This window comes from Malus domestica, chromosome 07 (assembly GCF_042453785.1).
Source record: "Malus domestica chromosome 07, GDT2T_hap1".
Lineage (NCBI taxonomy): Eukaryota > Viridiplantae > Streptophyta > Magnoliopsida > Rosales > Rosaceae > Malus > Malus domestica.
The window spans coordinates 32,846,707-32,871,895 of NC_091667.1; the positions used below are offsets into that span (position 1 = coordinate 32,846,707).

At 37.1% G+C, this 25,189-nt stretch overlaps 1 protein-coding gene across 32 annotated transcripts; it reads left to right on the plus strand.

Moving 5' to 3' along the window:
- Positions 1-2,742: 2,742 nt before the first annotated feature.
- LOC103420771 (protein TPX2-like) lies at positions 2,743-6,770 on the plus strand. Of its 32 annotated transcripts, none has more exons than XM_070824925.1 (13): positions 2,743-2,829; positions 2,933-3,253; positions 3,530-3,694; positions 3,860-4,022; positions 4,136-4,229; positions 4,438-4,494; positions 4,580-4,682; positions 4,772-4,808; positions 4,921-4,983; positions 5,207-5,260; positions 5,350-5,408; positions 5,525-5,924; positions 6,064-6,770. In XM_070824925.1, the coding sequence occupies exons 2-11, from the start codon at positions 3,097-3,099 to the stop codon at positions 5,351-5,353; spliced, it is 897 nt and encodes a 298-aa protein (XP_070681026.1). In that variant the 5' UTR covers positions 2,743-2,829; positions 2,933-3,096; the 3' UTR covers positions 5,354-5,408; positions 5,525-5,924; positions 6,064-6,770. The 32 variants fall into 32 exon arrangements, with proteins under 32 accessions (XP_070681026.1, XP_070681041.1, XP_028961956.1 ...); XM_070824928.1 differs by lacking the exon at positions 2,743-2,829 and having other exon boundaries at positions 2,839-3,253; positions 6,064-6,210; positions 6,343-6,770; XM_070824930.1 differs by lacking the exon at positions 2,743-2,829 and having other exon boundaries at positions 2,839-3,253; positions 6,064-6,210; positions 6,462-6,770.
- Positions 6,771-25,189: the final 18,419 nt, after the last annotated feature.

Genomic DNA, 25,189 nt, shown 5'->3' on the forward strand with positions numbered 1-25,189 from the left:
TCCCTTGATCAACATTTCAATTAACTGAGAAAAGTAATAAGATTGAAGAACATGATTTAGTAAATTCAACTTAACCTAAAGATCCATATTTTTTTCTATTTACCAATTCTTTACTATTTTATTTTCTTGATATTAATTTGTAGGATTGTGGATTTTAGAAATTTTGTTAACCAAAGGGTAGATTGTGAATTTTAGAAATGTGAAGTGTAAAGCCTTCTCCTTTTGCATATACAGATTAAGTCAACCACATATATTTATTATAGTTAAATATTCATGATATGATATATTTGGAATGACACACCCCGATCCTAGAATCAAGACGTTTTGGCCGTCACGTGAGCGTGACGTAACCAAGAATGCGATGCGGAAGCATAAAGGATAGACGAAAATACGAATGAATAAAAACCAACTACTAGCACTAATAACCAACTAGCATACTAGAGTGAGTTTAAGTGTGAAACACACATGTTCAGAGCATAAGTACTAGGTACAGTCAAGTAGGAACATTACTAAATTACAACACCCGAAGGTGAGTCCTACATGCAAGTAGTCTGTCAGAACGTCGTGGGAAAATCCTCGTGAGCCACCAACACAGCTAACTAGAACCTGGATGGGCGCAAAACAAGATTGAGTGGGTCAATAAAACAAAGCTTTTCGAAAACATTTCATTTAATAACATTTCTAACCCCTCGCTGTAAAACCTGTATACTTTCCCAGAAAATAACATAATATGCATATAAATCTTCAAATATCTCAATTCACCAATCTTTATCAAAAACCAGAAAGTATGCCATGCTGTAAGTGTCAATAACAGAATAAGGATGCATCAAAATAACAGGTGAAATAAGGAATCAATCGGAGACCCTGCAGCTGTCCTGTACGGTCAATTCTATAGCTCAATATCCAATCCAATCGGAGTCACCACTGTGACCTGTACGGCGCTACTCTGCACATAAATCAGAACTACCTAAAGTAGTCTGTACGATAAGAATGATGTAAGACTACGCTCTAGTGCTTCTCTCATCAACAACTGTATAATAATCTAAGATCATCTATAAGTCGGAACCACCTCTAATGGTCTGTACGACATGTCAGAACCCTCTAATGGTCTGTACGACATGCACCTACTTGGATCCAAGGTGAGCGTGTGGTGCGGGGTGAATAATATAAGCACTAACACCAGGGGTGCATGTTATGAGCTCTCAACACAATTCACATCATCAATAAATCGTATGAACAATATAAACTCACATGATACTCACCTGTGCGTCCACATCACCATTTAACATATATATGCAACAATTACTAATTCATATATTTCATATATATGTATGCATGGCATTTTAAAACATACTTTCATTTAAATTCAATTTCTAGGAAAAATCAATAGTATATAGGTAAATACAGAAAATACTGCCCACTCACTGGTAAGTCGAAGGGTCGTAACCCCCGTGACGCCCTTGAACGCGCTCGTCCTCGAGATAGGTCTCACATATATACGAAACAATTATAAAAACGTTATTTAAATCATATAACCAACAATACGTAATAACTTCTCATACGATACTCAAATTGGGTATATGAATATACCATAGTGACCTACTCAACGTCACGAACGTCGAGGTATTTTTAGAAAAAAATTTCAATGCTGCACGCGCCCCCATGCGCGTCACCTTCTTCCTCCAGTCGCCGGATTGGTTTTGTCGGCGTCAGAAAACTGGAGATTTTTCAAACTCCAATTTCTCCGTCGATTCTCCACCATTTTTTACAAAATTTACATCAAAATGAAACCCTAAGCATGTAAAATCACGATATACTACTTTAAGGCTAAAAAACAAACGAAATGTCACCGGAGAAAATCCAAGAAAACCGGCCAACTTCGAACCCTACGATCCCGACGTCCAAAACCTTCAAACTAAGTACTACAAGCTTCCTTAGGACCTCACTAAGCTCCCTGTAATCTTAGAATTCCCTGAAAATCAACATTTCACATCCACATGAACAGTACTCAAAACTTGGGGTTCGGGTTTCAGGGGTTTTCGAAGGTTCTAAGTTCCAAAAATGGTACCAATGAACTCACAAGCTTTCAAGGATTCTAAAACTCACCTTTTTTACGTCGATCCGTGATGTTTTGAGGGATTTTGGTGCTCGTCCGTACAATTCAAAGGGAGAGAGAGAGAGAGAAACTGAGAGGGAAGAGAGAGAGGGCACGGGGTGAGTGTGTTGTCCCGTGTGTGTGTGTGGTCCACCCAAAACAAACCATAATACAAATTCCTTGAAGTCCCTAACCACACAAATTGTATACAACTTTTAATCCACTTAAAATTTTCCAATAATTTAGGAGAGTATGCAATATTCAAACAACATGTCACACGTACCTTAATAGCCTTTAAGGGCACTTCCGTCATTTCACATCCACGATAAATAAATTTCGGGTCGGGCTGTGACATGGAATGCATAATATGCATTTGTACATGTATCCTCGCATGCAAATGTAGAAAAATAGTTCTTTATGGTTGTTAAATTTGATATACTTATTTACATATGGAATTAAAATTAAAAAAATAAAAATAAAAATTGCTTATTGGCTTATTTGGCTTGAAAATTACAAAACTTGAGATTCTTATGTCATTTAGTCTAAACATTCTAAAATTAACCAGCTCATCATAGTATCAAAATTCAACTGCTAAAGGTAACTTTAGATGCATCCTATAAGTCTATACCCTTAAAACTCCCATTTAGTTAGGCACAACGAACGAACATGTAAGGTGAGGGCCCACAAAACAAGCGTTTTGGGGTAGAGGAATGGAGCCCACCATTTCGATTAAGGTTTCACATCAAGCTTAATCAAAACTTCTCCGTACATATACATACACATATTTATATATAATCTCTCTCTCTCCTCATCTGTTTCGGAATTTTGATTTCCCAGGAAGGTTTCGAACCCGATCGTTTCGTCGGAAGTCCCGAAAGCTTTTTGAGAACGGGAGAATCAGCAATGGAATAAGACATTCCAGAATATTATGATATAAATTACTTTTAAAATTCGCTGGCTCATTTGCCTGAAAGCTGGTTCAGAGGGAGGGGGAGAGAGAGATGGTGGAGTTCGTTAGGGAGGCTTTCGAGGGGGGAGAAATTGACATGGACCATGAATTCGATGCGCCCAAGTTCTTCGATTTCACTCGGCCGGAGACTGGTCTGGAGGCCGAGGAGGCGGAGGAATGGTTCCTGTCAGGAGGTTATCAACCCTCGCGTAAGCGATTTCAAAAACATTGGTTTGCTGTTCTCCTAGTCATGTCCCAAAACAACGAATTTTTTGATCATTTTCTATGCTTACCACATCAATTGATCATCGATTTTGCTAATTCATTTCAATATCTGTATGTTTAGTTCATGCATCTTAACTATATTACATTGTTTACGTGAACAAGTTAGAGATTAAGAGAATTATAATTATTTGTAATTTGATAAATTAACCACTAACTCTGTTTTCTCTTCGGTTAATTGTCCCTTGTTTTAAATCCATTAGCTTTCCTTGAAAAATTGTTGAATTGGCAAAAAGGGATTCATCCGGAACCTGTAAAAAACTCCGCCGAACCAAAAGACGTTGAAGAAGTTGAAGTTATCAGATGTATTGACTCAAATAATTGCATGGAAGCGGAGGTCTCTGCAGTAGTAGACGATAATATTAGAGGTACATTTTCATTTTTTACTACTGTGTACTTCTGCATCATCTTCCCATTTCTTATTAAACTTTCGAATTGATAATATTATTTCTGTTTTCTAAATCGGCTTCGCATGAATTAGTATACGAAGTTGTTTCTTACTGTCATGTTTTATGGTGTTTCGACACGATTAGAACTCCCTATTCACATGGCTCAAGACACTCCAAGCGCTAAACCAAAGTCCCCGGGCAAGTCACCACCTCTATCAAGGAGTTCAACGCTAATGAAACCCACGGCAAGTCAGCTGGCCAAGCAAAAGCACCGCCGAGAAGTTCACTCCAACCGGTTATTAAGGAGGTGCTAATTTTTTTTGTCTCAGATGATATTTCTGTTGTCATCAATGTATTTTTGGCTCTAATTGTTTGGTGTTTCCTCTAACTAGTGCCTTTTTCTGACTCTTGATTACACAGAGTGGCGAAAAAGCTCGGGAAACTTGATGAGAAATCACAGAATTCTCCACCACCTACGAAAAGACAGAAGTTGGAGGCTGGCTATGTACGCAAGGTGCACTTGAACATTTTTTCATTTGATAGTTTTTGCATCTCTGATCTGTTTGATCTTTGCTGAATCGCGTACTTTATTATGATCGATATGAGGTTGTTACACTCAAGTCGAATAGCGTATTTAATCCACCCAGTTGCGATTAACGAAGTTCAATAGTTTATGAACCTTTCATAAGAATTTCTGAAGGGCTCTCTGTGCATCTGTGAAGCAGGTTGCTGAACAGCTCAAGCATCAACCTCTTTGGTTATACAAGGTGCCGAAAAAGGTAACCCACATTTTACGAAAACAAGGTTATGTGCTTTTGATCGTGAAAAGAACATTTTTGTTTCATCGAAATAAGAGAAAAATAGTTTTTCGTGGTGTCATGCAGGTCGGAGCTGATGCTGCCAGACCTAAAGTTACCGTTTCGAAGGAACCAAATTTGGAAACAGCAAATAGAGCACAAAGACGTAGGTACATTCACTTCTTGCATGATTTTGGTAAAATTAATATTTTGTTTGATGTATGAATGTCTACCTAATGAGCTTATAACACTGATTCAGGTATAAGGTTAATGCCAAACCAGGAGAACAATCAAAAGCAAGTTCATACTCCTTTTAACGTTCAAATTGAAATTGTTCATTACGCTTTGAACACGTTTGAGTTTATTCGATTTTCTGCTCTTTTATTTCTTTGATATTTTGGTCTGCAGATTCACAGGGCTCCTCCATGGCCTAGCCCGAAAAAGAGCACAATTCCAGCAACAGAGTTTCAGGTAATCATAGAACATTGTACCGTATTTCATTGTAGTGTCTTTGCGAGGGAGAGAAACCTCAGCAAAAGCTGCCCTAGTTAAGCTGTGTGATTCGGATGAGACCAAAATACATAAATATTTAACGACAAGGCCAGCCGCTCCTACTGAAGTTTTCTCTTAGCAAAATGACTTGACTTGCGGTAACAAACGCATTTCATAACGTTCTTAATTCTATTGCCATCAGGTGTTTTGCCTTCCAACATCAGCGCGAGCTATGTAACAGACATGCCATCATCACGTAACCCTCCAAAACTTGTCCGATTATTTGAATTTGAACTTTATTAATTTTTTGTGAATTCTTACGACGAAATAATATTGTCACTGCAGGTAACAAATGGACCTAATTCTAGTTATTTATCAGAAAATGAGACTACAGAGATCGAAAGGTAACTATCTCTGCCTTTTAGCTTTTCAAATGAATCCCATCTTTTGTAATGTCTGTATAGTTTTACCTTGCACTCATGGAATTTTTCCATCTTCAAATTTGATATTTACTTTTAAGGTTAATAATTTCAATAGTAAAGAAAAAGGCGATCCCAAGCCAACGAGGCTTCCCGCTTTACGAAGGTCGAGGGAACGTCTATCGTACGCGGAGTTATCCATGCTTTGCAAAGAGGTTGTTTCTATAAATCAAACCCGTGACATTTCGCTCACAAATGAGTAATCTTTCCGTTGCGTCAAGGCTCGCCCTCAATAATTCCAATTATAAACCCTTAAATCAAGAATCAAAACACTTTTGATTCTTGTTCTATGTAAGTAAACATGTCACCGGATGAGAATCGTTGCAGCTATCTAAATGTTTTGATATTACTGTTTTGCACAGGTCAAACTCTGTGTATGCCTTAAAGCTGGAGAAAAGTGGAATGGTTTATAAATGCGTAGCTTGCTCTCTTAAAACTAAGGTAATCTAACTCTGCCTCTTTTTTTTTTGTTTTTTAATGTGCATAATCTTAATGCCATGCTTTAAAGCAACAAAATTTTGAAAAACTTAAACTAACTGGTTGAAAAACTTTAACTAACTGGAAGTCTTAATTGTTTCAGTAACTTTCCAGATCCGGTCTATAACTACAGGAACATCTTCTAGAGTCAAAGTAGTAAAACAACATCTGAACATCCTGGTTCTATATATGCAGTGGCAGGCTGAACCAGAACTCACATTGATCTCGGCAATGTTCAACAGCTCATCCCGTAAGTTCCCCTTTCTCACCATAGTAGCGAACCAACCCCCTCATTTCAGCCCAACTATAAACCAGCACTGCTCTTTGCACACTTGATGTCGGTCGCTCTCCTTTTTCGTGCATGCGTTACACGCATTTGCAGCTTATGTCGGTCGCTCTCCTTTTACATGCGTGTGTTACACGCGCTTGACATAAGAAAAAAAAAATTGTAATGGCGTTAGCATGACGTTATGCTGACATCAGCGTGTCCGCTAATGCAAGATCGGGCTTCTTTTTCTTTTGGACGGACTTTGCACGGCGCACCAGTTGCCCTTGCAAAATTGGACAGCTGGAAATGATTAAATGGATTGGAGGGCATGTTTTGGGTTCTTATCCTTGCCTCTACCAACCGATGAACATGCTCCAAAGTCAAGAAATTGTTGTAAAAAGAGGTGGAATAATGCCCTTAACTGGTATTGTAATGTGGTGGAATACTTTGTTTATGTAAATTTTGAAATTATCAGCTGTATGTCAGAATTTTTAATTTGATAATTTGAAAGGCTTCATGAATTATAAAGAGGCAGTTGTTTTGTTGGTGATTTTTAAAATTAAAGTTGGGTAGGTGTTGATGCAAAACCAGAGATAACCCGTTGGCTTTGTTAAAACAAAACATGCAATTTACTAGACAATCCCAGTTGGCGGCAATGGTTCGCTTGGAGTTCAGATCTGCTATGCCCAACCACTCTTTGTCCGCATCCTCTGTTGACAAGTGTTTTCTAACACTGTCAGCGGGAGAACGATGACAAAGGGTGGGCCGAGGAAAATTGGACACAACAAATATGAACTCGTTGATTTTGTTTTAATTGTTGACCTGACCTATTGCAACTACATCTCAACTCCCAGCTCAGCTATACGTACATTGTACATTGTTGACCACCTCTCTAACTCGAATTCTCATTTCTCACCGTAGGGATAAGAGCAATTTAATCTGCTCATATATCAGCTAAATCCAAGGTATAAACCAGCACTGATTAATTACTGAGCAATTTAATCTGCTCATATTTAAGCCAAATCCAAGATATAAACCATCACTGATTAATTACTGAGCAATTTTATCCACCAGTTTTTGTGTTGGGAGAAGACAAGGGGGGGGGGGCGGGTTTTGTGTTGGGAGGAGAGAGGGGGAGATAATAAATCGTCTTTATTTTTTACTTTAAACAGTAATTTTTTTTGTTTTAAGTTCTTTTGTTTAGGAAGAAGAAGAACCAGGGTGATTATTATTTACAATTTTTTTTTTAATATTTGGTATGTGTGTTGAACTTTGTACCATTTTACCTTGTCACTCATTTTTTTTGCAACAAAAGGATTTGTGAAGTGGAAGAAAAATATAGGAGATTGTAGAAAAAATAAAGGAAGGTGCTATTCATACACACATCTGTACCTCCCACACACTCTTATTAGTCTTTTTTTATTGATCTTCTTCAATTTATTCGATCCGATAGCTAAAAATTGAGAGATGTGTGTGAGAAGCAAAAATAGGTGCGTGAATAGCACTATCTAAAATAAATATTGAGTTGTGGTGTGGTGAATGAAGAAGGTGGTTAGGTATTTTTATTTTTGGTATTTTTTTGGATTTGTTATCTTGGATTAATCCTGACCATTGATTTTCAAAATTATTGTCGTTGGATGCCAGAGATTTCTCCATGTGGCAGCAGAAGAAAAAATTCAAAATGTTGTACTGTTTGAAATCCAACGGTTCACAGCAAGCCACGTCAGCGAGCTGTTGGGGCTCTGCTGTTGGTTTGTTGCTGCGTGGCCTACTATCCCTGCAGCTGATATTTTTCACCCTCCTTTCGGCACACGTGTTACACGTACCTAACAGGAAAAGAAAAAATATCGTGACTGGCGTGAGCATGATGTTATGCTGATGTCAGCTTGCCCACTGACGCAAGGTCAGACTTCTTTTGCTTGGGCAATTAGACGAGCCATGTACAACCCACCAATTGCGCATCCTCGTATCCATAAAAGAAAAATCGATAATATCGGTGAAATATTGTCGATATTATCGTTTTTTTAGAGATCAGATATTTTTTTAACTTTCCAAATAATTTTTATCAAAATATCAAGATATTATCGATAATATCGCGATATTTTTGAAATTATCAACAATATCACCACATAATACTAAAAAATACTTAAATATGTTGAGAAAACTCAACACATACTTCACTTGACCATAGCCCAAAAGACGAACAAGATATGGTTTACTGAGTAGGGGAATGTGGGTTTTATAGGACAAATTGCGAGGGCAGCAAGCATGGGCAATGTGGGACTCTCCCAATAGGAGAAAATCAGAATTTCGGCCGAAAATTTACACCTACTTTAAACGGCCATAACTTTGTCAAAACTCAACGAAATCAAGCAAGAAAAAAACGAAAGTTGTAGCCCTCGAAGAGAAGAAGAGAATGGTACCTCACACGACGTCTGAATCATCGTGGTTTGGCCGGCAAATGCCTCGAAAGTCACTGAGATCGCCGGAAACTGGGTAAGATTCAAATGAGTATAACTTTTTTAATACTCAACGAAATTGAGTGAAACAAAAAGGAAAGTTGTACTACTCGACGAGACGAAGAGATTGATGCCTTGCACGCCGGCCAACTCGCCGTGGTTTGGCTGGAAATTGCCTCGAAATCCACTGAGGTCGCCGGAAATTGGGTAAGATTCAAATGAGTATAACTTTTTCAATACGCAACGAAATTGAGTGAAACAAAAAGGAAAGTTGTAGCCCTCGAAGAGACGAAGAGAATGGTACCTCATACGACGTCTGACTCGTTGTGGTTTGGCCGGAAATTTCCTCGAAAGCCACTGAGGTCGCCGGAAACTGGGTACGATTCAAATGAGTATAACTTTTTCAATACTCAACGAAATTGAGTGAAACAAAAAGGAAAGTTGTACTACTCGACGAGACGAAGAGATTGATACCTTGCACGCCGGCCAAAATTCAATTGACACACTCCTGGCTTCCAAAATTCAATTCTTTTACTTTATATAAACTTGAAAAAACATAATCGGCATCCAAATTAAAGTTTAGTCTTGTTCTTATGTGTAAGAAATTTAAAGTGTCAAATTCGGCACATTATTTTTCATCATTTTATTCACTTCCCTTTTTTTTTTAATATCCTAAATAAAACCTCCAAATATTGTACTAATTAATTATATATAAATGATTATGGTGTGTTTAAATTTCTTTCATTAATTACTACATATTTTCTACACTCACAATGTTTGCCAGCTCGCTATATAATCAACTTAAATCAGTTAAATCCATCATGCAATGCATTTCCTTCCAATTTTTTGTGATAAACTAATAGATAATTGACTAAATAAACATCCTACAAAGTTTCATTAAAAATTTCCAAGTTTTTCTTACAATTTCCGTGGTTTCCATGTAATTTTTATCGATATCGATATTATCCCGATATTTCCATCGATATTTCCGTGTTTTCGGACTACCGATATTTCCGATATTACCGATATTTTCTTCCTTGCTCGTATCATAACGATTTTGACTTTGAGATGGTTGATTTTGACTTCTTGCGATGTTGTCTTGATGACGAAGACGACGATAATGAAATGATTATTTTTCTTTTTTTTTTTCTATTATTTTTAGTAAGAATTAATTTCAAACTCTTTTTCTTTAAGAATAGGATTATCTCCCTTTCTATTTTCATCTATTTCCCTCCCCTCCTCTCATATATTGTTTTTTTGTTTTATTGTCTTTATAAAAAAAAAAGTAAAAAAAAATCAATATAAGATGTTGACGTGGTTAAACTGTAACCATTCAAATAGGAGGGGAGGGAAGATGAGAGATAAGGGAGAGAATCCTCCTCCTGAAAGAATAAGAGAGAAGAGGATACTAATAGGCAGTGTTTTAAAAATCTGCCTGGCAACGCCTAGGTGTTACACGACGGCTAGCCAATGCGATTAACCCTAGTCGGGAGAAAAATCGGCAGAGGAATTAGGCGAGCACCCGATACGGCCTAGGTAGTGCTTAGGCGGCATAGATGGGCAACTCGATGGCCTAGGCGACCTGGGTGTTTCAGATATTTTTTTTTTTTTGGCAGAAGCTGTGTTCTTGTTCTAGGTTCTGTTATGAGGAATGGGATTCTCTTTGGATTTCTTCCACCAAATCCACTAAGGCCCGTAATCCGGCTCTTGGAATTTGATCCAACGGTTAAAGTTATTATAATTTTTTGAAATTTATTTTTGTTTGTAGCCGTTAGATCAAATTTCAAAAATCCGAATTGATTGATATGGTGAATTTAGTGGAAGGAATCCAGAGAAGATTCCTTTTCCTATTATGGTTCTACGTTTTTTCAAACTGTGTTTCATTTAAGAAGACGAGAGGAAGAAGAAAAAAGAGAAATAAAGTTTCTCTCTCTTCCCATTCCACCCACGTGACAGACATGACAATCCACCTTTTTTTTTTAAATTACTTCCAGTCGATTCGAATTGGGAGTTGGAACAGAGTAAGGCCATCTCCAACCGAAGGGTCCAGAAGGTCAAAATAGCCCGAAACAAGTCTCCAACCGAGGGCTAGGCCAGAGGGTTCGTGGGCCCCACAAAATCTAAATGAGCCAGAGGGCTGGCCAGCCCACTTTGATTTTTTTTTTCTTTTCACTTGCTCAGCCCGGTTCCCTTTTTGTGTTTTTGTTATTTCAGCCCACTTTAGGGCCTTCAATTTTTGGGGTCAGCCCACTTTTTAGTTTTTTTCTTAACAACCCACTTTTTTTTTTGTCGTTTTTTTTAATTTCTAATTTTTTCCTACACCATTTCTCACATATTTTTTCACCATTCCATACTGTCTTACCTCATTTTATTTCAATTCTTCACATTTCATACTATAGTCTTTTGGCCCTCAGTTGGAGATGATTTTTTGTGATAGGGCTAAAACGAGCCATTTGGCCCTTGATTGGAGATGGAGGCAAATATGGCCTTATATTGTTTATTAAAATCTTAATATCTTGGAGAACCAGACGGTTAAAACGAGTCATCTGACCAGCATTCGGTTGGAGATGGCCTAACATATATTGAATTTGGTATGGTGTGCCCCACCTGCCTTTTTGGTGTGGTGCGCCCCATCTCCGTTTTGATAGAGATAATGTACAAATAGGATTGTGACACTTGTAATCAGATTAAGAGAGTTAGTTATAGTTGTTAAGAATATGCAACTGTAAGAAGGTTCAAGGATAAATACTCTCCTAGTGTAATATCTTAGATATTAAGCAAAGAAATAAGAAATATATCTCTCTCTATACATTTCTCTCTCGACTTCTCTCTCTAAGATCTTTGTCTATGATCTACTTCTTCTTGGTTTACATGGTATCAATCGCCATTGTTGCTCCCGCTGTTTTCTTCGATTCTTCGGTTGCTTCCGCTCATCTTCTCAACCTGTGATTCTTTCTATTCCTCGACGTCAACTCATTGCTGTGTGCTTGGATGGATTCTGGTATTCTTTTCTTCTTCTATGATTTCTTCTGTGATTTATCGGGTTTCTGGATTTCTTGATCTTCTTGCATCTGTGTTCCAAGAGTGTGCACACCAGGTGTTTGTGATATTTCCTCTCTCGAATTTCTATCTTCATTCTGCAAATATGGTGACTGCATCTCAATTACAAATTCTCCAATCGCCTATTACTGCTCTTATTTCTACACTTTCCACATCTGTCAATGTTAAGCTTGATGATTCAAACTATCTCAATTGGCACTTTCAAATGCAATTATTGCTGGAAATTAATGGAATTATGGGGTTTGTTGACGGCTCAACACCCTGTCCTGCTCGATTTGCACCTAATTCTGGTGACTCTGGAGTTAATTCTGCTAACTCATCATCTGCTACAGAAACAGGTGAATATATTGTTTGGAAATTACATGATCGTGCATTTATGCAGCTTGTCACTGCCACATTGTCCCTAGTAGCTATGTCATGTGCAATTGGTAGTTCTAGTTCTCGAGATTTGTGGACTAGGCTTAAGGAACAACTTTCTACTGTTTCCAAGACTAGTATTTTTTTAGATGAAGTCAAATCTTCAAACAATTAAGAAGGGGTCAGACTCTGTAACTCGATATTTACAGAAGATCAAAGAAGCGAGGGATTATTTTTCTGCTGCTGGTGTATTTCTTGATGATGGAGATATTATTATTCTGGCTCTCAATGGTTTGCCTCCGGAGTATAATACATTCAGAACGGTTGTTAGAGGCCGAGAAAGTGTTATGACCATTAAAGAATTCTGGTCTCAACTACTTGCTGAAGAAGCAATTGTTGACAGTCATCCTAATGTCCCTTTTCTTTCTGCGATGGTTGTCAATACCTCATCTCCATGAACAAAGGATCTCCTATGTCTCATCAGTCATTTAACTCTGATGGTGGCCATTCATATAATCATACTGGGGGTCAGCCATATCTTGTATCTGGAGGATTCAAGCCGTATACCAACAAGAACAAAGGTAATGACAAGTTCAATGGAGGACAGAGATACTACACTCCTCGGCCAGTGTATCATACACAAACCCATGTCTTGCCTACACCTACTCCTGGTGTCCTTGGTTCATCTCCTAGTTAATTTGGGAATCCCTCAGCACCTTCATTGCAGACTTGTCAATTGTGTAATGTTGAAGGTCACACTGCACCTTATTGTTACAATAAGTCTTCTGACCGCCAACAATGTCAAATATGTGGCAAGTTTAATCATACAACTTGGTATTGTTTTTACAATGAAAAAGTGCCTTTTTATATGGGACCTCAGTTTTTTCAACGGGCAGGTGCTCCAATGCAGGGATACTCTTACAATGTTCCTCATGTGTTGAATGGTTCCTAACCTTTTTCACTGTAAGCAATGAATACTGTCTTTTCTCCCGCATCTCAACATTCACATATGGGGTCTATAACATCTACCTCTCAGTCACCACAAGTATGGTTGACAGATTCATGAGCTACTACTCATATGACAGCTGATCTTAACAATTTGTCCATAGCTTCTCCATATCCCAGCAATGAAGTTGTTCAAACTGCCAATGGTGAAGGTTTGAGAGTTTCTCACATTGGCAGTTCCATTCTTACAACTTCTAAAAATCCTATCAAATTAAATTCCATTCTTTATGTTCCTAAATTGACACATAATTTATTGTCAGTTCATAAGTTCTGTTTGGATAACAATTGCTGGCTAATCTTTGATGCATTTTACTTCTGGATGTAGGACAAGGTCACAGGGAGAATCATGTACAAGGGCCCTTACAGTAATGGACTCTATCATATCCACTCACTCTCTACTAGCTTCCAACCTTCCAAATCTTCCAATGTTGCTTATCTTGGACATCTTGTTGGTTCCAGCTTATGGCATACTAGGTTAAGACATCCATCCAATAATGTAGTTTCCTTACTCCTTAAACAAGCAAATATTCCATGTAATAAGGATGTTGTTTCCACTGTGTGTCAAAGCTGTCTCGAGGGAAAATTTACAAAGTTACCATTTCCTTCCACTCATGTCAAGTATGTCATACCATTTCAAATTGTTCACAATGACCTTTGGGGTCCTGCACCATGTATTTCCATTGATGGTTATAAATACTATGTTACTCTCACTGATGAGCGCACTCGGTTTTGTTGGTTGTTTCCCTTATAGAATAAATCTGATTTCATTGATGTGTTTGTTACATTCTGTGCATTTGTCTCCACTTAGTTCTCTACTTCTGTGAAAATACTACAAACTGATTGGGGGGTGAGTACATTAGTAATAAGTTACAAACCTTTCTGCAATCTAAAGGTATTGTACATCATAAATCTTGTCCCTATACACCTGAACATAATGGGTTAGCTGAGAGGAAACATAGACATATCATTGAAACTACTGTCACATTGTTACAATATGCCAACCTTCCTTCTCAATTCTGGACCTTTGCTTGTCAAACAACGATTTACCTAATCAATAGGATGCCAACACCAGTCTTACAAAATCAATCTCCTTTTCAAGCATTGTATGGACATAATCCTGTCATTACTCATCCAAGAGTATTTGGTTGTTCTTGTTATCCTTTACTTAGACCTTACAACACATCCAAACTTTAAGCTAAGACAACCAAGTGTGTTTTTCTGGGGTATACTTCCAAATATAAGGGTTATATCTGTTATGAAGTGTCAAAAGAAATTTTTTTTGTCTCCAGACATGTTCTCTTTAATGAGATTGAGTTTCCTTATCTTAGTCTCCTCCAATTGTCCAAACAAACAAGTACTTCACATATCTCTTTTCAACCTTCATCTCTTACACCAGTTTCTAATAATCAGAATATTTTGGTAGTGCCTATTCCTCAGGCTCCTTCCCCAATCTCTCCACTTGTTATTCCAATCCCTGACTTTAGTGTCTTTGTCTCTAGTCCAGTTGTTCATTCTCCAAACCTGGTTGCATCACCCTCATTTTCCTCATCACCTACTTCTCCATCATTACTGCTATAACAAGTGATACTATTCCACTCCTTGTGGATCCTGAGTTTAGTCCAGATAGTTTGCAAGTGGTGTTACCTATTGCACCATTGAATATGCATCCTATGCAAACTAGGGGTAAGAATGGTATAGTCAAACACAAGGCTTTCTTGAGTGCTTTAGAGACATCTGGAGAAGTTGATATGTCTCTCATTGAACCGATTACATATAAGTCTGCTATGAAATCATCTATGTGGTTAACTGCTATGAAGGAAGAGATTGATGCCCTTCATTCTCAAGGTACTTGGTCTCTTGTATCTCTTCCATCTCAGAAAAACCTAGTAGGATGTAAATGGATCTTTAAAATCAAGAAGAATTCTGATGGTTCTATTGCACGACACAAAGCTCGATTAGTTGCAAAGGGATTCAGTCAAGATGAAGGATTGGACTATAGAGAGACATTCAGTCTAGTGGTTAAGCCTACCACAATGAGACTAGTCTTAGCCTTAGCTACTCAGTTTCATTGGTCTTTAAGGCAGCTTGATGTGAAAAATGCATTTTTGCATGGCATCCTGCAGGAAGAAGTTTACATGGCACAACCACCTCGATATGCAATCCCTGTGCATCCTCATTTTGTTTGCAAGTTACATAAATCTTTATATGGCTTGAAGCAAGCCCCAAGGGCCTGGAATGAGAGATTCACAACATTCATTCCTTCCCTCGGGTTCAACACAACATATTCAGATTCATCTCTATTTGTGAAGCATGTTGGTTCTGAGATAGTGATCTTACTTCTTTATGTTGATGACATAATCTTAACTGGGAATGCTACAGCTGCTATACAACAAGTAATTCATTCTCTTACTACTGAGTTTGATATCAAGGATTTGGGTACACTTCATTATTTTTTGGGCATTCAAATATCTCGCACAGCCACTGGGTTGTTCTTATCACAGACCAAGTACATTCAAGACTTGTTGCACATGACAGAAATGAGTGATTGCAAACCTTGTGACACTCCATGTTTGCCTTATAATCGATTGCTGAAGGATGATGGGGTTCCATTTTCAGACCCTGGTACATACAGAAGTATAATTGGTGTTATGTAGTACCTAACTTTCACTCGCCCAGATATTGCATTCTCAATACATCAAGTGTCCCAATTTATGCAACAACCTATGGTCTCTCACTACACTGCTGTCAAACGCATTCTGCGTTATTTGAAAGGAACATTGTCTTCTGGTATTACTTATGCTGCTGGTGAAATTGGTTTAAAAGCTTTTAGTGATGCCGACTGGGCCGATGATCCTAATGACAGACGATCTACAACCGGGTTAGTTGTTTTCTTGGGATCAAATCCAATCTCATGGTCTTCTAAGAAACAACAAACGGTCTCTCGATCGTCCACCGAAGCAGAATATCGAGCCATGTCCTTTACTGCTGCTGAACTTGATTGGATTCAACAACTTCTTACATTCCTGAACATTCAAATGTCTTGTGCTTCTGTGCTTTTCTGTGATAACTTGTCTGCAATTGCTCTTTCATTTAATCTGGTTCAACATCAAAAGACCAAGCATATTGAAGTAGATGTTCATTTTGTTCGTGAAAGGGTTGCTAAAAAGTAGTTACTTGTGCAGTTTGTATCTTCTCGAGAGCAGTTTGTAGACATCCTTACCAAATGTCTCAGTGCACCACTCTTTCGAACTCACTGTAGCAACCTCATGCTTGGTTCTTCTCCCATCCATGAGTTTGAGGGGGGATGATAGAGATAATGTACAAATAGGATTGTGACACTTGTAATCAGATTAAGAAAGTTAGTTATAGTTGTTAAGAATATGCAACTGTAAGAAGGTTCAAGGATAAATACTCTCCTAGTGTAATATCTTAGATATTAAGCAAAGAAATAAGAAATATATCTCTCTCTCTATACATTTCTCTCTCGACTTCTCTCTCTAAGAACTCTGTCTATGATCAACTTCTTCTTGGTTTACACGTTTCTATAGACTAAGTCTACCACATATTTGACACCTTTAGTTTTCTTTTAAATTCACCATATATTCATAGTCTTAGAAAAATATTTAATAGGCAATACAATCTTATAATTATTTGAATTTTCATCTCATACTATTAAATTCATTAAAATATTAAATATATGTAATACATTTATTTAAATTTATCTAAATTCGACCAAACGATGGACTCCAACTTACCGTTTAATTAGCGCCTAATATTTTTTAAAACTTTAGTAATAGAAAAGGGGAGAATTTTACTCTCAACAGTTTTAGTTCAGATTCCATCATGAATTAACTACGGAAAATGAAACAAACTTTGCATTGTGCATGGTATTCAAGATCGATCGATGGCAGATTTGAATCAAAGAGGAAATCACATGGTTTAGATTTCATTGTGTTACGTCTGCAACCCTATCAAGACGAATACAAAAATAACCAAGCACGGATTGTTGAAAAGCAAATTGTCCACTGGTTTCCTTGATTCAGGTTGCTATGATTTACTTAAGTGGATTGGACAAATGTAGGGCCTAGATTTAATCTATCTATATAAGGCTTATATGCCTTTATATTATAGACAAGTGTCTTTGTATTGTTTAAAAGAGGATATTTTCTTTTGTAAGTGTTGACCTTAAAAACTACCAAGCCTACGTGGCGCACTGACCGAGTAATTAATGAGCTAACTACGTCCTTTGGTTGATGCGGGGCGTGCCAACTCGTCGGCCGAGCTCGGCCGAGGAGTAAAATGTGTTGATGTTGCGTTGAGCGCGCGGCTGACTTCTCGATCTTGCGACTGCGGTCGAGAAAGGAACACGTCACGACCTTTGGGTTCTAGAGCCTGAAGACAAGGCTGCTAATTTTGCGAAGTTCACAAATCGTCGGCACCGGATTCGATCACAGTGATTATATTTGTAAGGGTATAAGCATGTTGAATCGACACAAGAGTATAGGGGCACATATACTCAAAACAAATATATGTCTTGATGGTAAATGTGGTTCGGCTGTCAGAATGCCGAACTCTAAAGCTTACTTGTGAGTATCCAATCATAAATCAACTCGGCGTTCAATGTGCCGAGCCCTAATAAACTGTAACACCTCACCTCGCCGAAAAAGCTAATGAGATGACCTCTGCCAATAAAGACCCGAAAGTCTTTCTCGACCAAGACTTGGATAGATAACCAGTTGGCCTCGACGCAGTGCTGTTTATCCAAACTAAAAGTGTTCCGCGGTCGGTTGGTTCTACGGCGATAGTGCTGTTTATCCAAACTGAAGGTATCACCGGTTGCCTTCACAATGCTGTTTATCCAAACTGAAGATGTGTTGGCGGAAAAAGAAAATAAAAAATCTCAAGGTTGTTGAGAGAGTTTGCGTAGGGCAATTTGTGTGTTGAATTGGATTGGGCTTTGAATGATGTACCCCTCCCTCTATTTATAGTAACAAACCTTCTTTTGATCGAATTAAACCTTTACTCGGATTAGGACTCTTTACGCCGATCCAATCTCATCTCGGCCAGTCCTACTCCTATTAGGACTTTGAACTCAACCCCTTATCAGGCCATATTCATTCCCAAGTTTCAGCATCCTCATCCTGCAAAGACTCCTTATTGTATCAGGATTCAACTACCCCATCCTGATAGGACACGGCCAGCCCCTGAACAACGCTTCCGGGCCGAGAACGATTCTAAACTAGGCCCAAACCAGTATTTTGGGCCCAAACAGTAATGAATGGAGGAGGAGGATTCTCTCATTTCCTAATCTCTCTCCCCTTCCTTTCCCTTCTACTTGAATGGTTACGGTTAAATCACGTCAATATTTTATATTGTTTTTTTTATAAAGACAATAAGGCAAAAAGTAAAGTGTGAGAGGAAGGGAAGGAAAATGATGAGAATAGGAGATGAGAGAATCTTACTTCGTCTGGGCACTGCTATGATCCATGCAGCAGTAGTAGCCTTTCAATTCAACTAGGGGCGGAGCCAAAGGTCATTATGTGTTGATGAGGTGGGAGATGGATTGTCTACCCTCTCCATCCCATACCCTTCACATCCTCTCCTATTTCTGTGGTCACGGTTAAGCCACGTCAACATTTTATATTGATTTTTTTATAGAAATAATAAGACAAAAAGCAATGGGAATATAAAATGTTGATGTGGCTTAACCGTGACCACAGAAAATAGGAGGGGATGGGAAGGGTGTGAAATGGGGAGGGCAGACAATTCATCTCCGATGAGGTGTGGGGTTCCTTGGCTTCATCCTCCATGGCATTCTTTTGTGGACTATGTGGCGGCCCACTGACGGGGGAAATTTATTTTGTGATGGTTAAAAAGCTCTCTTGCGGTTACATCCTATTGTATATGGTGTGAACGGAATAAACGCATGTTTAACAATCATAAGAAAATTTTTGCTGCTCTTCTTCAATCGATCACTAATATAATTCGGTGTCGGCTGTGTACTTTGCATGTTAAGCCCTCAACCATTTACATGACGATCTTCCAAAGTTGGAATGCTGCTGCTCCTTAGGCTCTAGGCTTTCTTGTCGTCTTCCCTTGCGTGGGTTAGGCTTTGTTTTGGGATTGTTTCCCCTTTGTTTTGTTGGTGCTTTGAGAGTTTCTCTCTGCTTGTTCCATATTCTCATTGGGCTTTGCCCTGTTAATATTACTCTTTAACAAAAAAAAAAACTTCATATATATTTGTTAGTGTATTGCATTTGAACCTAATAAACAGTTAAGATAAACTAAATTACAACATTCTTCTTCTACTTCTTCTAATTTTCCTATCATTTGTCTTCCTTTTCTCTCTTTTTGTTTGTGACTCTATTTTGCGCATCATGTTCTCAATGAAATACTTTAGTTGAAAAGCTTGGCAGGGCTTCAACATTACTTCATAGTATCATGCATCTACTATCGACAAGCCTCTACAAATAATAGCAATTGTCAACATATGTGACATAAATTTTCGACATATGTTGATAGAAATTGGCACATGCTTACTAGATGCTTGATCCAATGAAGGTTTTTTTTGTTTGTTGATATTATAATCACATTATTCTAAAATCTTGACTACGCCACTAAATTCAACTCCAAAAGTTTCCATCTCTTTCACCTTTTACACCTTTTCTTCTTCTTGACTTTTCCTCTTTGATTTAGAAAAACGAAATAACACAGATAGTGTTGAAACCTGATTCCATAACAAAAGCAATAGAGGTAATTGGTTGTACGAGGGAAGAAAAAAATGATAGAAGCAATCGTATAAATTAACATCACTAGTCATCACCACAGAAGCAAAACTTTCAACAACTCTTACATTTATTACCATGCCGAAACAATTCCAACGGGATGAGGATCCGAAAAATGGCCGATATTATTGGGTTGTTGAGCTTATACAATAACAAATAATAAAATCTTATTCCACTAAGTTGAATTGGTTATATGAATTCTAGAACATCATTGTGCTCGATTTTATGTCATGTCTTCTATTAGATTCAAATAGTCAAAATCTTTTCTTAGGATTGTTGAGCTTATACGAGATGTACCTCAAAATTGTTGAGCTTATACGAGATGTTATTTTCATTTACAAGCTTAAGAGTTATTAGGACAACATGCAGCATATACAAGATTCACGACCGGTGTGATTCCGGCTTGTGAAGGCGAGCCTATGCACATGTGAGTCGTACTTAACACTAGAATGCCCTGCACCCAAGGTATTAAATATCGATGATATCGGAAATATCGGTAGTCCAAAAACACGGAAATATCGATGGAAATATCGGGATATTATCGATATCGATAAAAATTATATGGAAACCATGGAAATTGTAAGAAAAACTTGGAAATTTTTATTGAAACTTTGCAGGATGTTTATTTAGTCAATTATCTATTAGTTTATCACAAAAAATTGGAAGGAAATATATTGCATGATGGATTTAACTTATTTAAGTTGATTATATAGCGAGCTGGCAAACATTGTGAGTGTAGAAAATATGTAGTAATTAATGAAAGAAGTTTAAACACACCATAATCATTTATATAGAATGAATTAGTACAATATTTTACACTTTATACATTGCATGGTAAGATACATGAGTGACTTAGTACCACATAGAGTTCCTATGAGGTTCAAATTTTTCACTATCTTCATGGTAAAATGGATGACTTAATACCACATAGAGTTCGACTTAGCAAAATGGGAGGGGTTCGAATCCCCTTGGTGTTTTTTTAAATATAGAAATTTATCCTAGATAATAAATATTAGCTTTCAAGCCTTGCAGACATCTTAACGACCATATAAATATTACAGGCTGAATATGTAATCACAAACCAAGGTTCTAAAAAAATTTTAGGCGCTAGTCGGGCGGCGGGTAAAGGCCTAGCGCCTAGGCGGCCTAGGCGGATTTATATAAATTTATTATATATCTTCTAAATAAATGCTTATTTACACTAAAAAAATATACTTGTATAGATAATAAAAGAATTATAAAATACAAAACTAATACACAAAGTACATCTCCAACCCTTGGGGATAAAACTTAAAAATTTAAGCCATAAAATTTTAAGTCATACCTCAGAAGTTGTTTTTCTCCTCCAACCCTTATGACTTAAAATTTTAGTCTGAAATTATTAAATAATGATTTTAGCCTAATTTTTTCTTTTTGGTAACATTTTTGAAAATAAAATAAATATAGATTATTTTAATTTATTTTTATGAACATTTTATTATAAAAATATATAAATTCCAATAAGTAATTAAAAATCATACAAATGCGTAGGTATTTATAAAGTTTTAAGTTAAATTTGATTTAAATTATTTTCTTAAATGATTTTAGACGTTAGATTTAATTTTGGGCCGTCAAATCTTTTTTTACTATTAGATTTGATCTCATTTGATCATAGCGGTTAGATTATAAGTAACAAACAAAACAAAGTTTGAAATATGACAGTTTAGTGGATTCAGAATAATTTAAGCCAGGCATGAGAAAATTTAGCCCAGGGATATATTTGCTTCCTAGGGCTTATTTTAGCCCAATAGTTGGATATGGTTTGGGGAGATTTTAAGCTTTATGCCATAAGTTGGAGATGGTCTTAGTGAATAAGAAGCTAGTTTGAAATTGTTGGAATGAGTATCCTCTCCGAATTCTTTTTGTGAGGATCCTGGAGATCCTCAAATCGTGTCTGTTCATCATACATCGTGCATCTAGAAATCATTTTAAATACTTTTATTTTATATTAAATATGAATAGTACCTGACTAAAACTGACCATACAATATACGATCAACAGACATGATTTGAGGATCCTCCTGGAAATTGTTGTGCATTTTAAAAAACTGTTTTTGTTGTGCTGTGTGTCACAGCCCGTCCCGAGATATCTAATTTCGACGGCGTGAGATTACTTATTTACCCTGGATGTGTTGTGTGGTGGTGTGGTAGGTTAGAATTTGGACCAATTAGTGCTACGTCCTATTATTTTGGAACCAATTAGGACTTAGACTCTCTCTCTCTCCTCCTTCACAGATTTTTCTGAAAATCCGTACAATTGTACGCACGAACTTGGAACCAACCCTTTCACGCACGAATCAACGTCAAGAAGGTAAGATTCAAACTCCTTGCAAGTCTCTGAGTTCATATATGCCATTTTTAGATCTTGAAACCCTCAAAATCCCGAGAAACCATAACCCCATATTTCATGCACTGTTCATGCACTAATTAATGTGAGGTTTTTAGGAGTTTTTAAAGACATAAGGAGCTTTGAATCATCCTTACGAAGCTCAGAGAAGAAAAACCAAGCGATTTGGATGTCGCGAAATCGAGTTTGACAAGTTTTAAGTTTTCGCCGGATTATCGAGCTCTCTTCGGTGAGTTTTCGTGGATTTCAAGCCTTGAAATTGGTAAGGATGTGTTCTTCTAGTTATAAGCTTTAAATTGAGACCAATTTCATGAGTTTTGGTTAAGAAATGACTGAGATATCAAGGTTTTTCAAATTCCCAGTTTTCCGACGACGGCGACGGTCACCGGAGTCGAAGGAAGAAAACGAGCGAATATTCCGTCAACTTTAACGGAATATTCTAAAGGCGTCAGGTTAGTTTTAACGGTATATGCTATTATTTAACGGAATATTCCCTAACGCCGTTAGGGTTACCGTCAGTGTGCCTGGCACGTGCCCGCGCGTGGGCGGCGCGTTTGGCAGTGCCTTGGCTAGCACGTGACGGCGCGTGGGTGGTCGAAATTTTTTTCGAAAAATATGGGGATGTTCGTGAGGTTGTGTAGATCACGTTGGTATATTCAAACATCCCATTTGAGCATTGTATGAGAAGTTATTAGCTAGTATTGGTTATGTGCTTTAAATAACGTTTTTATAGTTGTTTCACATATAGGGGAGACTTATCCCGAGGACGAGCGCAGTCAAGGACGACTTGGGGGCTACGACCCTTCGACATACCAATGAGTGGGCTTTTGGTTTTCAGTATATATTTATATACTCGATATTTTTCCAGAAAATGCGTTTAAATGAAAGTATGCTTTGAAATGTCATGCATATAAATTTATATTCTGAATATGAAATAGTATATGATGCATATGTATGATTGTGGTGTTGTGGACGCTCAGGTAAGCCCAGGTGAGTTTATGAATTGTGAATGTGAATAATGGTTGTAATTAATTGAGAAACATTGAACTCATAAACCTGCACCCTGGTATTAGTGATTAGCCAAAGATATGGCACATGCATGTATATAATGTCACCTCTCACACCATATGCTCACATTGGATCCAATTTAGGTGCACAGTCTTGTCGTACAGACCATCATAGGTGGTTCCGACTCGTAGGTGACTAGCGTTTTATCACATAGCTATCATGAATGCGTAGCATTGAGCATAACTATATTACACCCAGTCTTGTCGTACAGACCTTTTCAGTGGTTCCGACTCGTGTGCAGTGTAGTGCCGTATAGGTCATTTGCAGTGACTCCGGCTAGATTGACTAATGAGCTATGAATTCAACCGTACAGACTTCTGCAGGGGTTCCGGCTAATATGTTATTTTCCATGAATTTATTTTCACCTAAGTTACTTATTCTGTTTTATTTTTGGCATGGCATACTTATGATTATGGATATGTGAAGCATGATTTGAATATATATATTTATATATTTATATTCTATTTATGGGAAAATTATACGTGTTTTACGGCAAGGGGTTAGAGCATTGTTAACGAAATGATTTTGAAAAGCTTTGTTTTTGCCCACTCACACTTTCTGTTTTGCTCCTCTCCAGGATTTAGGTAGACTTGTTGTTGGTGGCATTTGAGGATCTCGGTGGTTCTGACAAAATATAATATTAGTAGGACATCTTATGGTACTATATAACTAGTACTTGTCCTACTGGACTGCACCTAGACTTTCTATGCTCTGATTAGGTGTATTTACACTTGTATCTCATTCCTAGCACTTTCTGCTTATTAGTGCACATTAGTAGCTTTCGGTTTTTAATTATTCGTATATTTCTTATCCTTATCACTTCCGCACTATGCACATAACTACGTCACCCTCACGTGATGGCCAGCACGCCTTGATTTTGGTCGGGGTGTGTCATGTGACAATAAATAGCTGTAAAATAAAGTTGTTGAGTCTTTGGTAAATTTTTTTTTTTTTTTGTAAAAGTACTTTTATTTAAAAAAAAATAGTGTCTAAGTGTTTGGTAAATTTTTATATAAATTACTTTGAATATGTTAAATGACTAAAAATGATATGGTATTTAATTTGATATAATAATTTTCAAAGACAATAATGTAAAGACAAAGATTGTAATTTTGTAAAACATGTTGGGGTATTTTTGTCATTTGAAAATTTCATTAAATGAGCATTGATTACTATGCTTTGAAAAAAAACAATTTTTTTTAAAATCATGATAGACCTTGATTCTTCTTTTCTACTATCATTAACAGCACTTAAAAAATATTTTTTATTTTATGAAACACATTTTATATTTCAAATTTTGTAATAAGCTTTTTTTTATTATTTATAAACTCTACAATCCCAAAGTAACTCTTATAAAAAAAATTAAAAAAAATAAGTTCACCAATGTGGCGTTTCTATTGTAATAATTAGCAGATGAGCACATACTCTTTGTGTGTGAACAATTTCATTTTAGTTTTTGTTATTGATTAATGAGTGTGATTAGTTTTTAAAATTTTAAAAAGAGTATGGAATAATGATGATGAGATAATTTCTCTTGATAAATGCATATTTTTTCTTTATAATTACTGTTTCGTCCTCCTTAATAGGAAAAAAGGGCAAAAGGTTCAAAAGATATAAAATTACTATTTTACCTTCCTTATGTAAACTTTGTGTATCAAAAGTAAGAGCAAAATAAAATTAAAAAGTTGCAAAATATTAAAAAGAAGGGTAAAAGACTGTTTACTACCCTAATGTTTCGTGGTTTTCAACATTTAGTACATCAAGTTGGGTGGCTAGCCACCAAATGAAGTTGAATAATAGTGCCAAATTGGGTGGCTAGCCAACGCCAAGCACATTGTGCAA